General features: G+C 38.9%; 2 protein-coding genes across 4 annotated transcripts; both read right to left on the bottom strand.

Annotated features, from left to right (window-relative positions):
• Nucleotides 1–1856: 1856 nt before the first annotated feature.
• Nucleotides 1857–3905, bottom strand: gcgb (glucagon b). 3 transcript variants are annotated; one of them, XM_025063770.1, is made up of 4 exons: nucleotides 3735–3905; nucleotides 3554–3656; nucleotides 2943–3098; nucleotides 1857–2476 (listed from the first exon to the last, which is right to left on the bottom strand). In XM_025063770.1, the coding sequence occupies exons 2-4, from the start codon at nucleotides 3646–3648 to the stop codon at nucleotides 2299–2301; spliced, it is 429 nt and encodes a 142-aa protein (XP_024919538.1). In that variant the 5' UTR covers nucleotides 3649–3656; nucleotides 3735–3905; the 3' UTR covers nucleotides 1857–2298. The 3 variants fall into 3 exon arrangements, with proteins under 3 accessions (XP_024919538.1, XP_024919537.1, XP_008326926.1); XM_025063769.1 differs by having other exon boundaries at nucleotides 3554–3659; nucleotides 3735–3904; XM_008328704.3 differs by having other exon boundaries at nucleotides 1857–2419; nucleotides 3554–3659; nucleotides 3735–3893.
• Nucleotides 3906–4971: 1066 nt separating this feature from the next.
• On the bottom strand, nucleotides 4972–15211 carry fap (fibroblast activation protein, alpha). Its single transcript, XM_008328706.3, has 26 exons — nucleotides 14808–15211; nucleotides 14527–14608; nucleotides 13609–13698; nucleotides 13301–13395; nucleotides 13126–13200; nucleotides 12949–13001; nucleotides 12758–12830; nucleotides 12474–12594; nucleotides 12238–12392; nucleotides 12063–12160; nucleotides 11813–11942; nucleotides 11686–11724; nucleotides 11502–11600; nucleotides 10750–10820; nucleotides 10620–10673; nucleotides 10372–10496; nucleotides 10119–10172; nucleotides 9817–9915; nucleotides 9090–9159; nucleotides 8805–8999; nucleotides 7986–8040; nucleotides 7786–7885; nucleotides 5779–5837; nucleotides 5607–5679; nucleotides 5398–5471; nucleotides 4972–5248 (listed from the first exon to the last, which is right to left on the bottom strand). The coding sequence occupies exons 1-26, from the start codon at nucleotides 14808–14810 to the stop codon at nucleotides 5147–5149; spliced, it is 2244 nt and encodes a 747-aa protein (XP_008326928.1). The 5' UTR covers nucleotides 14811–15211; the 3' UTR covers nucleotides 4972–5146.
• Nucleotides 15212–16407: the final 1196 nt, after the last annotated feature.

Raw genomic sequence — 16407 nt, 5'->3', positions numbered from 1 at the left:
TACAGTTTCTACAGTTCAACAAAATGGTTGAAAATATACAGTAATTAGTGATCATTTATGTCGTCAACATTTTCAGAAATTGAAGGTTGAACTGTAACACCGTTAGGGTGAGGGTCCTTAAAGATGAAAGATAGAAACTCCTGAAGGAAAAGGACGAGGGTTTGATGTTGATGTTGTTATACCTCAGTACTAGGTTCACAAATAAAGAGATACTTCATCCTGTGGTTTACTACATCACAGTCTCCTGACTCGTGTCTTATTACATTTGAATCTAAATTTATGGCTTTTTTCCTGCAATGCAATTCTCTTATTTCATTACATTTTTCTCATAAATGTTTGTGTTTATGTTTGGTGAACACACATGTCAGCCCCTAACATGACGTCACAGGATGTTAACTCCACCTCAGCACCTCTTCATTTCCACTCGGGCTATTTTTAAATCAAGGATTTTGTGAATAACTCTTTAAATTCACCCCCCCTCCCCCTCCGTCTCCCCCGTGTCTCCTGCCTCTGTGATTACCCTCACCTGCCCTGCTGTGTCTCCCTCCTGGTGATTACCTGCTCCTCCCTTAATCTGCTCCACCTGTGTCTGCTGTAGTTCCTGCCTCAGGTGTGTGTATTTAGAACAGAGTCCTCCCTGATCAGATCAGACCAGTCCAGTCCAGTCCAGTCCAGTCTAGTCTAGTCTTTTTCCTGTTTGTTTCAGAACCGTTACCACAGAAACAGCCCCCTCTGTGGGCCACACCCACTCACTCACCTGTCAGTAAAGCAGTAGAACATTTGTCTGCGTTTGACACTTAGCATTTGTGATTCATTGGATCATTTGTGTGGGGGGGGCCTTTTTGCCCTTCATTATGGCTCTCAGACGCAAGTCTGACGCGTCTTCTGGTGTTTTTATGTCCTAGATCATGATGTTAGCACTGTGTTAGCAAATGCAAATGACACTGTAGGTACTGATGAACAGTGTTTATGGACGATGTAATGCTTTGATATAGTTACAGGGCTACAGGTTGGTTTAAATCGGAAGGCCTAACATTTGAAAGAAAATTCCTACACCCTCAAAACGTTTGATTTTTTTTGACAAAAACAGATGAACCAAATGACTCCACCTGACACCCAAACTGTTTTTTTCCTTTAAGATTCTGATTCTGACCCCTCCACCTCTACCCCACCCTCGTTTCCCCACCCCATGTCTCCCAGCCCTCAGACCCAGATCAGTCTAAAGGCAGATCATTAGCCATACCCGTGTAATACATCCCACAGGATCCTCCGTCACGTCACGTCACGTCAGATCAGTTGTCAGCGCGTTGGCACAACTGCGGAGACAAAGGCGTTAAGGGAAGATCCCGCGTTGCCAAGCAGAAATGCCCAGTTCTAACCCTGGGAGATTTGGCCTTGACTGGAGCGTGCTGGGCTTTTATAGTCAACAGATGGTTTTGATGTTCCACAGATGACAGCTAGGAGATGTGGCACATCCCTGAACATGTCAAGCTGCTGGCTCGTGTGTATTATTGTCTGCGCTGCCAGGAGGCGCTGGAGAGTGTCGACCCGACGAACGCTCCCAACCAGTCCAGCGTGAATCACATCATTCGTCTTATTTTAGTGTAGTCTGTCCCAAGAGGACGTGTCTTCCAAGAGGCAGGTTAGAGTTTTTTTTGTGTGTCTTCTGTTTCTAATCACATCCATTTTAAGAGGTTATGACTTTTTTTTGGGAGGTGGGTGTTAATAATTTATAAGCCTGTGAGTTCTACGGGTTTAAACTTCATCTTTGTGTATTTTTTGGGATGTAATACCTCCTTCAGACAACAGGGGACTCGTTGATTGTACACATTTCTTTATATACAACAGCGGACTCGTTGATTGTACACATTTCTTTATTGAAAACTAAATGACTTTTCTGAATAATAAGAAAACATACGGAGACTATCTACAGGAGTGAGTGTGGAACAGAAGCAAACTCAGACAGAGAACGGAATCATAGGTTTTTGTTTTAAGTCAACGTGGATGACGGACGACCAGAAATCCCAACATGTGAACATAAAAACAACATAATGTCGTTGTTTGAAGAAAAAAAGAAAAATCCTGCTCCATTTATCACACAGATTTCAAACATCCTGAAGTATTTTTTTTTTCCAATTTTGCAACATTTCATCCAACACTGCAGACCAATCACGATGGGAATTTGATAGAATGGCGAGAGGAAACGCTCAGCACAGACTGTGAGACACACATATAATGGCAGAGAGTTATTGGAGATTGCTGCATGATCCCAGAGCTGCTGGAGCTCCGTGCCTCCGTCTACTCTCTCCTGCCCCGGCCCGTCTTTAGCCAGGAAACAAACTCCTTGGCCGCCTGGTCCTGCAGGTAGGAGCTGACGTCACTGGTGTAGGTGCCGTCTGCATGACGTCTGAACAGACTCCTGCAAGAGAGACAGCGGAGGGTCTCAGTCACAGAAGGTCTGGGTTCGCTTTTATTACTAAAGGAAAACATGAAACTGCACCAGTCAGAACTGAACGTCTGGAACAGTCAAACCTTAGGACTCTTATATCTGAGATCTACCTCAGCAGATCAAAGTCTCATGGTGAAAATACAGTGGCAATTCCTAAAGAATGACACTAGTTCGAGACCCACCACTGAACCATGGGTCTGAATCTGGAGACTTAGGTAAAGATGATAGAGATGATACAGTCAGCAGAAAACAGTCAGCACAAGTCAAATAATTATTATAATTAAAAAACAACAACACCAAAGCTATCTCTTGTCTTGATTTCAGATTTGTAAAATTAACCCATAACCAAACACCAACATATAGGACCAATATACTAAGATTAAACTTGTCAAAGAAGTAGAGAAAAAAAAATCTTCAAACTATAACGTCTGACTCCAGGCTCCCGTATGTGGTTATATATGATATATTGATATATGTGGATGGTGGCACTCACCCGTTCCTTTTTGAGTTCTTTAGCCACTGTACAAAATCTTGTGCTCTTCTGGTCTCCAGGTATTTACTGTAATCGTTGGAGAAAGTTCCCTCTGAATGTCTCTTCATGTTTGGGAGCTCGAGTGGTTCGTTGAACAGGGAGTTTTCTGACAGTGACCTGAAAGAAAAACAGAAAATATTTGAGCCAAACTGTTTACATACATTTCGATTAAACAGCAGCTCAGACACAAGAGTTCATTCGTAAATAAATGGCAACTGAGAAGCAATAAATGAATTTCCATTCAAATTAAAACTCTGACCGACAATTTATTAAAACTGACGACTAATTTTAGAAACTGAGATTATCTTGGAAAATACTAAAGAAGTAAAATTATTTTGTTAACTAAATTTAAAAGTTAATTACTCTATTTCAGCTAAAAATATTAACAATATAATATTATTAATAATAATAAAATATAATTTTATATATGACAATTGTTAATGATAAACTAAAAAATTAAACTGACTATAAAATCTTATTTCTTCCACCAAACCTAAGAATCTTTAACAGAACTGTTTGTCTGTTGGTTCAATAAATCAGTGAGAAAAAGAAAAGCAGAAAATTGCTCTTACATGAAGTTATGGTTCGCGTCCTGGTCGGGGACCTGCCAGCTGTTTTTGATGATGATGAAAAGCATGAATCCAGCTAAACTGAAGGCGGTTTTCATTGTGCTGTCTTCTAAAATGCAGAGACAAAAAATTAGTTTTTTCTTGGGTTATTATAATTTAAGGTGTGGAGGAAATATATTCTCACCTGAGTCCTGTAGCGTTTGAACGGGGATGTGACGTTCACTGACTGCTGCCTTTCTTCTCTGCGCTGCCTCGGCTCCTGCTGCTGATTTCCAGGTCCCTGTGCGATGCTCCAGGTCTTTTATAGCAGAGCTGAGGACCACTCTCTGCGGTGACGCCGTCGTCACTGAAACATCAGCGTGTCCTCCCTTTCTCTCAAGCCATTAATCAGCTTCCGTCTCAGTTCACTAAACTTGTTTGACTTTTAGGAAAAGTGAGTGATAACAGGGACACAATCAAACACGACCTCTACCCTGACAAACAAATCACTGCACGCGTACGTGTTAAACCTGATGCCTCTCACCTCAATAAAACACAAGCCATGGAGGGGTGAGGGGTGAGGGGTGGTGGTGGGGGAGGTTGGTTACACGTAGCCTGTTAGCATTTTCTGACAGAGTCATGTGGAGTTAACAATCATCCTGTTTTGGTGGTTTTTACTTTACACACATTTACGACGAGGAATTATTTGTTGAAGTTTTTCAAGTTAATTTATACAGAAAAAGAAAACCTGATTTTAAAGTGCTAGCTGCAATTACAAGTACTACAGTGTCGTACTACACAAGTTCTACTTGTTGTTTAGCGCAGTCCTTGATTTGTTTTGCACCAGTTTTATTCTATGCACTTTCTATTATTATTACATTGTATTTTTTTTTATTGAGAACCAGAATTCCATGCAGATTAACCTAAATATTTTAATTTAAAAAATAAATAATTACAGCTTCGTACCAGTTTTCACAGTTATGTACTCGTTTAATCTCAAATAATCCCATTGTTTAATGTGTTATTTGCCTTTCTATTCCTTCTCCTAACAAGGCAAAGTTGTTCTAAGGAAGCAGTTAGAATCTCGCTAAGTGACGCTAAGATGCTAGCGTAAAAGAAGATGCTAAGTGAGATAAGTTCACGTAGTTTGGCCAAGACCAGTCATTGTCATCAGTGATCGTTGATGATCATTGTTACATCTCTTACTAGAGAGAATTCAGACTTAAAATCTCAAAACGTCTATAGTTTATTTCAGCTTTATTACAGATGATACAACGCCACAGAGAACAGTGCAATTTTTAAAAAAAAATTAACACATTATCAGGTCATTCACTGTTTATGCATGCAAAAGAAAAAAACAAAGATCGACAAAAAGTTTCATTATCTCATACAGTATAAAACATACAATAATCATTTATAAAACCAATGCAATTCTCATAAAACATACAATGATCATTTATAAAACCAATGCAATTCTCATTGCACATGGAAACAAGAAAGAAAATCTACAAAATGTCCAACCTGATATTTTTATCAGGTGAATCCAAAAACAACAAGAACGCTGTAATGATTTTTATTTTATTTTTTTAAATCCAAAGGCTCTCACATTCTTCACATCTACTTGGGATTAACCAGGCATTTCTGCAGGAAGTGACTCATGAGCGTGTATATATGGCGGTAGGCCGATCCACTCAGAGCATGGTTCCTGTCGGTGTACCACTGAAATGGACAGCACAGGTGGCATTAGTGCATACAGTACCATCGTACGTGTCTTTAATATGATCAGGTCATTTGGAACCTTCATTCCTTCGTTAAGTGACACGACATCAAGGTCAATATTAGCCCCACTTCTCTCAGCCAATATTTACCATGGTCTCAAAGTCCACCCCTGCGTTCACTAAGGCTTTGGAGATCTGGGCTGCCTGCTGGAAATGGACGTTATCTGGAGGGAAGACAGGACGGTGACTACGTGACTGAACATCAACACTCAGGTTTTCTATGCTTGTATTAGCCGCTAAACTGATAAGAACCAAGAGCACGAACAGTACAAGTGACAAACACTGGCCGAGGGACTCACCATCTGCTGTGCCGTGAACCAGGAGGTAGTCTACGCTCTTAAAATTATCTGCCCTGGCCGTCACTGTTGAATTCTTTTAAGAAAAAAATTATCACGACATGGATTTAGTAAAATTTTAACTGATTATTGTAACATAAAAATGAAATGAAATAAATAAAATGATTATTTTCACCATGTAACCGTCTGAATTCTCTGCAGGAGTTCCCATGTAGCGTTCAGTGTAAACTGCGTCTGCAGAGGAAAATCAATTTTACAATTGTTAAGTCAATACTGTGTTAACACAGACTTAATGAGACTGAGTCTAAATGAAGAAAAAAAAAAGACTAGGGGAAAAGAATGGACCTGGATTTACACAGACTAAAAATATATTATTTAAAAAAGTTGCTTAAAAAAGGAGATCACAGTTTAACTAACTCTCTCAACCTACGGCATCTCATGGTTACACTGCCATCTCACACTAAATTGGATTACGCTACAGTCCATTTTCTTTTTTTTTTTATTCTTCGGTATGGATCCAAAGCATAACTGAGTGACATGGGTACTTATATTCAGTATGTGAGTTACGACTTATCGCGGAAATCGAGTTACCGTAGAAACAGAACTCAGACCTAAAGTAAGGACCTAAGTAATAAAATGTGAAATATATTTTTCTAAATGTTCTTCAATGCAGGGGTCTCGACCCAAATTTTTCTAAATGTTCTCCAATGTTCTTCAATGCAGGGGTCTCGACCTCCAACAAGCTGAGGACCAGTGCTGCAAACATCACTGCATCTGAGGGCCACGCCAGTGTTAAAAAAAAATTATTCACAGACCCGATTTTGTGGGGTAGCGTACCAAAAGTGGCCCTGGGACTAAAGGTTTGACACATCCCATTTAAAGTCTGGACATTTCTGCCATATGTCATATTTCCTCTTGATAAATCAGAGTGATGTCTTTCACACCAGGTCACGACCTCCTTCTTTGTGTCATCTCTGGGCTTAAATGAAGTTTTCTCTAAAAAAACAGATCTAGATCTACATGTCCGTGTAGGTTCTCAGTCCAGGTCATTTTATCTGAAGCAGTTGAGACAAAGACAACTGGACTGCTGTTGATTCTACTATTTGTTGAATTAACTGCATTGACTGAAATCACAAGGTCAAGAAGAAACAAAGAAGAAAAAAAAAACCCAAACTGGGCTGAAGATAAAACCAAACAGAACTCTGTCAGTTGGACAGAGAGACACTGAAGTCAAACATCAACAAAGACAAAGACAGAGGCAGAGGGGTGTTTTTATATAGTTACATAGACCCAGGGCACCAGGTGAGACCAGTGAGACTAATGACACACAGCTGACTGTGATCAACCACTAATCAGGGAGAGAGGCAGACAGACAGACAGACAGACAGACAGGCAGACAGGCAGACAGACAGCAGTGGTAGATCAGCAGAGCTGAGGTTTCTGTTCAGGTCTTATTTAAGGTTCATTGTGTTTCTGGGTAAAAAAGATAAATAATATTTTTTAGGTTTATAAAACCTGGACAATGAAAAGGTAACACACCTCCAGAGACGGAGACGACGCTGAACATGTTTTAGTGATTAAAGCAGGACACGTTCACAGAAGCTTTGGACCAACATGAACCTGTTTGACTCTTGATGACATTTCAGGAAAAAAGTCAACCCTCAACCCTTAGACCTGGATAGAAGTGTCTGGAAAAGAAGGAGTTCTTCTGACTGGTAAGTATAATTTGTGATGCCAATTAACATCGTCCTGAAGAGTTTATGGACTCAATCACAGCTTTTATGTCGCCCTTAAAACGTGAAGGGAAATTACGAAGCCACTCACAGGAAATTTAAACAGTAAATTTTGTCAGGAGTGGGTGTAAAATGAGTGGAGACAGTGTCTGTGGATAAATAAGAAACTCTGACATCATCCTCTGTTAACACAAAAATAATAAGACCCCACCCTCTTCAGAAAAGACCCCAATCATAAAATGATAAATCAAATTAAGAAAATATTTAATTTTGCAGCCGGACGGCTATGTCTATTTCTTATACATAGACAACAACTTACAGTAATGTGTAGTCAAAAAACCTCAGTAGGTCATGGCTCCAAATGACCCCCAAAAACCAAATGACTTTAATTACAACCCCAGAACTGAAACCATTTGCCCCCAGTGTCTCTGTAAATTAGATTCACTCACCATAATATTCCCATTTTGCTACCGGTGCAACAGCAATTCCACATTTGAAGAGTCCAGTTCCCGCTCCCAAAGCCATGGAGGAAACATAGCCACCGTAAGACTGAAGGTCAAAGTTCATCAAATATAGTCATTAGAATATATTTATTAAATACATACAGGTGACAGGGGGAAGAAATGAGAACGAACTGAACTGAACTCACCCAGCCCCATATTGCGATTCTCTCTTTGTCGATAAAACCCATGTCAATAAACTTCCTGAAAAACAAACCAAAAGAAATCATTTTTGTAATTTGTAAATGCTCTAGTGTGAAATCAAAATCACAGGATTCTGCACCATGTTATCCCCAATTTTTTAAGTCAAACTCATGTAAGTGATATGTCAGCGGTCATTTGGACCAATCAGATTGTTTGAACAGTCACTGTTGCAAGACCAGGTCCATTTACTTTCAATCTTTCCGTCTACATCTGTGGTTTTCACAGTTGAAGTACGTGCTTCATCATTTTGACCATTAAAAGAAAACTTCAAGTTTTATTCAAGGTTTTTCAAACAAAGGTCGGTGTAAACTACTCCAATATGCCGATAATGATCAAACACTTAATTTCAGATTCCAATATCAACCGATATTGATCTATGCAGCTGTTTTTTCTTGCGGTAAACATTATCGACCATCTCTAGTTTTTTTCTCCTCAAAAGTATTTTGTATTTTGACTTATATATTAATGATAAAAGTGTAGAAACTTGAACTAAAGATAAAGTCACATTTGTGACTCGGTGGATCAACCCTGACTGAGTTACAGACGCCTCTTTTGACAAAACCCACCAACATGAAGGGAAAACAGTGACGCCGGTCGACCTTGGAAAAGAAGCTGTGCCTGTGTGTGATGACGGTTGTAGAGGGCAGTAATGAAGTTGTGGAGATCTGTCCTGTTCATTTGGACTCTGTGGAATTGAATTACTCATATCTGCGTGCAGACCATTGAACAAATGTTGGGAGGAGGGCTCGTCGTCCGTGCTCTACCTGACAGCGGTTATCTGATCTTCCACTTCAAACGTCCCCAGGCGCTTGTAGATTGCGTGCATGATTTCATCACCCTGGTAACCGCTTCCCCGGCCGTCAAAGCTGGCAACGATGATGTCATACGTGCTGGACAGGTGTGTGGCCCAGTTCAGCTTGAACTTGTAGCTCACCCTCTGACTGCAGGGGCCGCCGTACCTGCAGAGGGGAGCGAGGAGACGGTGAAGTCCATTCACACACACACGTGGTGACATCAAGGCAGAGAGGAGAGGGGAGAGCATCACTCACACGTCGATGAGAAGAGGATATTTTTTAGATTTCTTGAAATTGGGTGGCAACATCATCTGGTACCACAGATCTGTGTGAGAGGAAAATACAATTAGAAAAACTGAATTCATTAACAAGAGACAGAGCAATCATTCACACTGAAAAACAAAAGTTTTAGGACAGCTGCACTTTTATCACATTATATCTTCCTGGTGTCACCAACAGCTCAGTTTTTTTTTTTTTTATGTTTGTGTCACCAACACCTCAGTTTTATTTTTATAACTTTGTGTAATGTTTTTTCTATTGGTCATTTAAAACCCATGAGAACAACTATTTTAATCTTAAATATAGTTCTATAATATTTTTCCAGTCCTGTTGACCGAGTTACAATGCTAATTTATTTGGTCTTTTCAAAAATATTGAATTAAAAGTAAGTTTCCCAACTTAAATGTAATATTTCCACAGTTAAAATCGTAAATCTCTTCACTGTTGTTAAACACACAACAACACTTTTCACTGAAGTAGGAAAAAAATCTATTTACATGGACAATAATAATAATAATAATAACAATAATAATAATAATAACAATAATAATAATAATAACAATAATAATAATAATAACAATAATAATAATAATAACAATAATAATAATAATAACAATAATAATAATAATAACAATAATAATAATAATAACAATAATAATAATAATAACAATAATAATAATAATAATAGTGAGTGTTTTCTCACCAAACCCTGCGACCTGCAGTGTGCCGTGGTGAATCTTTGGCATTTGAAATTCAGACAAAATGTTTTCCAGCTCCTTGTTGTCCTCGAGGATCGTTATTTCTGTGAAAGACAAAAGAAAAACAACTTAAGTTTAAAGAACTTACTACGAGTACACATTTGGTAACAGAACCAAGTCCTTTTTAGAACCCCGAGACTTTCAGAACTGTCAACTGCAAACATAATAATTCCAGTCACATCACCTTCAAATTTAAAGAACAGTTAACAGATTAACATGATGCAGTTAACAGTGTATTTATACGTACGCGTCACACTCGGGCCTCGATTGTCCATGAGTGAGTACACGGGAAGTCCAGGACCTGGCACAAAAAAATAAATAAAATAAGGCTGTTTTTTAAATCACTGATCAGACATGACTTCTGATGCGCGGCTGCGTTAGCTCAGAGTGATGCGTCGGGGACGCTGCAGCCCACACATTAATTCCTACACATTAACCACGGGTGAGTCATTGCACATGGGAGGGACAACAGGGAGAAGTGGACGACGGGTGAAACTGACCGTAGCAGTCCATCCGGTAGAAGGAGGCGTTGAAGCTGAAGTAGGCAGAGTTGTACTGACACCTGTCGTCGTACAGGTCACAGGTCAGGCACTGCATGTTGGAGTAGCTGCTTCCGATCGTTATCCTGGTCAACAAACCAGCCAGTAATCAGGGAGCGTGACATCATTTAGTTTGTGTTACTGCGCCTTTAATACAGTAGGTCTATCGCAGCGCGGATTGAACGGAGGATTAGAAAACTTTCACTCACCTGTAAAGGTTTCTCTTCACAGGACTGGCTTGATGCTCATTACTCACAAAATATCTAAAAAAAGTAACTTACATGAGTAACTTTTACTTACAGTATATAGAAATAGAAGTTGTATGACATCATGGCTTACATGGCGTCTTTCGTTAATTTGGAAATATAGATGACTTCCCACTTCCCAGAGGTAACAGGAAGTGCTTTGCCCTTAAAACAAACAAACACTTTTGATTAATAAAACACTGAATGATTTGTCTTTTTCTGATAAAAAGAAAAATTCAAAGGAGTACAATATGGTTATCATATGTGCCTGCCTAACATTTTTGCCCAGCACTGCATTTTTGAGGTGGTATTAACTTTGGCTGAAGTAGAAAAAATATTTCAAGCTCATGTGAAGAACTCTTTGCAGCAAGGTCATATTTTGACGTCAAATGTGCCAGTTCTTATATGAATTTTTAGTTATGAATATTGTTTATTTTATTCATATTATTTCACCCAAACATCCAACCAATACTGGACCGGCCTGTTGGTCAAATTTTGGACCTCATTTTGTCCCATGAGTCAAAAAGTTTGCCCACCCCTGGAATAGAAAAAAAATGTAGTATGTATTTGTAATACTAACAATGGAGCAGGGGGTTCATAGACTACTAGAATAAATACAAACACAAATAAAAAAATGAGTGGACTTTTATAACCTCGCCTCACACCTGCTGCTTGTACCAGGTGTTTTTGTTGCTGGTACTCGGGCCTTTACAAATAAAAAAAATGAGTGGACTTTGTGTTTTTGTTGCTGGTNGTAGTGGACTTTGTGTTTTTGTTGCTGGTACTCGGGCCTTGATGAATTAGTGTATGTTTTGCTGATGCTGCATTACTGCATCTTGTACTTACATTTTTGACATAATGGATGTGCTTATATCCACGAGAGTCACTCATCACTTTGTAGAAGCTGAGGTTGTCTTCAGCAAAGAAGAGAGGTAAGGGCACGTACTGGAAACAGTGATGAAAACGAGCATCAAACCACAAGACAACGACAGGATCGTCACGAGCAGGTGACGGTCATTTGACAACTTACGTGACCGATCCAGCCGGTACTGCTGGCTTGTTCAAACGCCTACAATGAGAGTAGACACGTCGCTGTTTCAATCCTCAAGTATATTTTATTACTAGTAGATAATAAAGACGACAGAAATGGCAGAAACCTGCACTTCCTTCCAGCGGCTTCCGTCAGAGTCGTAGATCTGAACCACAAGGTAGTTCTGCTTTCTGGTGAGCCACTGCACAGCCACGCGTTCATCTGTAACCCAGGTCACTGAGCACAAAATGTGATCACTGAGTAAAGGCAACAGAAAGTGACAGGGCTTTCACATAAGGCAGACCATGGAAATACAAAGGTATTTGCGTCTGCTTTCAGTAGTAGTACAACTGGAGGAAAGTGAAGAATCTACGCACCCAGAAGAAATGGACTCAGGGGCAAACACCTGTGTGCGCTGGGACGGATTGGTGGTGTCAACAACAAAGAGTTTCGCCTTGGTGAGGTTCGATCCCGCCTGTGATAAACGTTCTCTCGTTACACATCCACAAATTATTACTTTATAAAATGTATAAAGTGAGGAAAAGCTCCTACCTTTGGATATGGGAAAGTGATAGTTTGAGGATATTGATCCGTTCCGTACCAGGAGAACTCCACCTTCTGAACGTCTGTGTCGTTTAACTCTAAATAGGCCAAGTATTTTCCACTGGTCGACCACCAGATTGCTCCGTTTGAGGCAAACACCTCCTCTGAAATTGGTCATTCACTGAAACCAGGCAATTGCTACGTATAAGCAATTATATATGCCAACATAAAAAGAAAACAAATACCTTCATAGACCCAGTCGGGAATGCCGTTAAGGATCTCATTCTTTTTCCCATTGTTAGTCACTTGTACAGTTTCAGCAGAGACCTCTGGTTTGAAAAACACATTGTAGTCCGAGACGTAAGCCTAGAAAAAAAAACACCACAAATGGACCGTTTAAACAAATTTGTTACAATATATATAGGAGGAATACCTCAGGGACATTCATGGTCATACTGAGGAATACAGTAAAATCCACGATGCAGGTAGATTACCTGACTCTCTCAGTGTGGTTATGGCATTTACTCACAAATTTGTTTCCTTTTGGAGCCCAGGAAAAGTACTGCACAACAGTAGGAAGATTCACTCCTGTGACAAACGTCCTGTGACAGATAAATCAAACTATTGGTGCCTCTGCTCTTGTGGCATTTTATCACTGAAGACGCCTTAGTTCAATAAAAATTTGTGAAAAAATGAAAAGTAAAAAACCCGTCTACTTACGAAGTTTCTCTGTCGTAGATGGAATATGACGCTGTGAACGAATGTCTCCAGTTCTGCCGGGTTATACACAAACATCTGTCTCAGACATAAATCTTAGGATTCGACGAAAATCTGTTTGACAAGACACATACACACACACACAACTGACGTGTGGATATTCACAAAGTGGTTTCTCACCTCTGTGTAGTTGCTTTCGAAAGCAATGTATTTATAATCACCAGACAGCAAGTAATCTGAGGCATCCACCTGAGCCTGGAGTGAAAACAGAGATTAAAGATTAAATATCTTAAAACTTTTTTTCCTGCAGTAATATATAATGTATGTGTTACAAAAAAATAAAAAATAAAATTACAAAAGTGGAGTTGCTCAAATAAAGTGATTCCTCTTGCGTTTCAGCGTTGTGGAGAAAGATGTTTCCATCTCTCGTCTTGTGCAGAAACTCTTTATCTGCAGATGGGAAGTACATTTAATATAAAGATACAAACTTTTAATTATGTTGTGTCATAACGACTGAAATCTGAGACTCAAAAAATCACAGATTCACTTTTTAAAATTAATTGCAATTGGTTCAAATGATATAACTATAATTATTTTTTTTAAAGTCATAATAATTTGTGATGAATAGAAAAAAACCTCCAGTCAAAAACAAGTGGCTGGTACCTGATATCCAGTATAAATTGTAGGCTCTCCACCTGATGGTGTCATTGAAGTAGTCGTCCAGTGTGTATGGCCTTTTGGGTCCTTCACGTTCTGAAATCATTTAAATGATCCATCATTTCAATCATAACAACCCCATGAAAACAGTGACAACCAATTTATTACAAATCGTTGTCAAACACTGAGCCATGTTACGTTTCATTTAATTGGGTTTTTCAATCTCAAAATGAATAATTTTAAAATTAGAAGCAAATAACAACCATAATTTGAACAAACATTTGAAGCTCAGGTTGTGACCTGGTTGTTTATTTCATCAATCAACATTTAAATTTATTTATTTTTTGTTCTGCTTTTTCTACTATTTTTAACCATAATGTCCTCCTATCTGTGGGTTGTGAACTCAATGATTCTTTCCTGGTCAAATAATGGTTAAATAAAAAAAATACTTGAACAAAAAACAATACAAACAAGATTAAAAAAAAAACTTGAACAAAAAACAATACAAACAAGATGGTGTCAATTATGAGGTTTAAACGGAACATCTGCAGGGTGGTGTGCACACTTTTTTCTGTTAAAGGATGTTTTTTAATCGAACACTAAGAACTAGTGAGAGTCTCGGTCACAGGGGGGCGCTGTTTGCCAGCTGCAACCTCAGGCATTAGGAGGGAATTTAAATAAATCACATGTTCGTCACTTAATGAAAGTCAAATGGACGCGTAACGTGAACCATGTCTGCGGAACAAAGGGGGAGAATGTGACACAAACTCGACTTTTACAAGTCGGCGTGAAAGAAAATAAAAAAATTTAAAGCCGTCTGCGCTGAAAGAAGAAGCGTCTGCAGCTGACACACATACACACGCACATACACAGGAGTGAAAATGGAAAAAATACTGACTGAAAATGTGCTGAGCTTGAACTTACTGCTGTAATAAACTGCAGGGATCGTTATTAGCACGATGACGACAGCCGCCCCCACCACCCCCCACAGCACCTTACTGCAGACCTGGGAGGGGGACACACACAAAAGTGACACAAACACAAGCAGGGAGCTGTTTTTGTTGTTGTTGTTTTTTTAAAATAATCGTTTTCCAATAATCAGAAATTTTTTTTTAAATAATCGATTTCCAATAATCAGAAATTTGCGTCCTAGTAAAAAACAACAACACTCGACTAGTACACAAGAGAGAGTACAGAGTACTGACCATGCTGCAGATGGAGTCGCAGTGAAGATCTCAGACTTCAGTAATCCTCACAGGTTTCTGGAGTTGACTTTGAAAAAACTTTCCTGGACGCGCAGCCGTGTAACCATACTCCTAATGAAAAGAAAAACACCCACAGCTGTCACTTTGAAGCAGCAAATATATAAAAAAAATGTAAGAAGTGCGAGCCTCTCCCTTCTTTAGGTTATGGAGCAGACTCCCTATTCCTCCCGCTGCATTCCAGAGTGGAGTTCCACAGCAGACAGGTCCAGCCTGCAACTTTCCAGGAGCGCAACAACTTTCTGTCCTTTAGGAAGTGGCTTTTCAGCGAGGGCGCAGCTCATCCAGCCACGCCACTGTCAGGACCCACAGAAACCCACAAGTGGTCATTTACACCACTCCACTGTGTCATTTACAGAAGGGGTTTCATTGTGTTTGGAGACGAGGTATTTGATCTTAGGAAAAAGAAAAAAAAAAAACCCAAAACATATATATAAAAAAATGACAGGGTGAGAGAAAGAGTAGCAATTTAGTGGCACCGCTTACAGTATCCTCACCACGAACACATTTTAATTACAAAATGTCACAAAAATATCCAAACAAATAATAAAATATTTAGGTATGTGTTTCATATAATTAACAAAAAAAAAACAAACATTTTACATTCTTTTAATTTACCAATGAACTCGTTGGGGGGTTGGGGGCGCTGCAGCCAATCCTGGCAGTTAATGGGCAAGGGTGGGGTCAGAATTAAAGTAAAAATAAATACATTTTTGACAATAGAAAATCAATTTTTCAACTTTTGGTTATTGAATTAAATCCTGTATTATAAAGCAATTTTTTGTTTGAATGTAATATATAAATATATATATGTATAGACTCTAAAGATGGCTGGTCCACTTAAAAGGCTAGGTACCACTGATGGTACTTAGTCTAACAGTGTGTGGAGAACCAGTTGTAGTGTGATCTGATGTACAGAGTTTAAGAACCACAGGTTGATAATGACACCATTGTTACATAAACATTCTTTGGAAATATAATTGAAGTAAATATCAGCTCTTTATAGTTAATTCCCAATATGTGTTAAATCAAAAAAGGAACATCTTAAAATTGTTTTATGTAAATAATCTATAATAGTCTATAATCTATAAATATATGAATATATATTTACAGATACATGTATTAACTGTATGTTTTCTGGCACATCGTTAGCATTGAAGCGACAAGTCTCTCGGGATGGCGTTGCTTTCAAAGACTGAACAAATTGATTGTAATATTTTTCCAGTTTTTAGGTGACCACTCATTGAGAATAAAAGTGTCGCTGTGAACCATGACAAACATAAAAATAATTTAGTTCTATAAAAAGCCATGCCGTACGCGGCTCAGTAGTTGTGACTCATGAACAGTTGGATTTCATGGAGACTCGTCAGCATCTGTTTGTCTGTATGTGTGATGACAGGTGGGCTCTGAGGGCCGATCATCAGCTCACTTCTCTGGAGACTTCAGACGAAATGTATTTTTAATTATTTTTGCCATTTTATTTAAAGACACCGGACACATTTAATTTTATGATGTTGTAACATTTCACCCATGAAGTAATTTT

Source organism: Cynoglossus semilaevis, chromosome 16 (genome assembly GCF_000523025.1).
Source record: "Cynoglossus semilaevis isolate Cse_v1.0 chromosome 16, Cse_v1.0, whole genome shotgun sequence".
Lineage (NCBI taxonomy): Eukaryota > Metazoa > Chordata > Actinopteri > Pleuronectiformes > Cynoglossidae > Cynoglossus > Cynoglossus semilaevis.
Note: the sequence above shows the minus strand (reverse complement) of the source record. Positions and strands in the feature narration are given on the sequence as shown.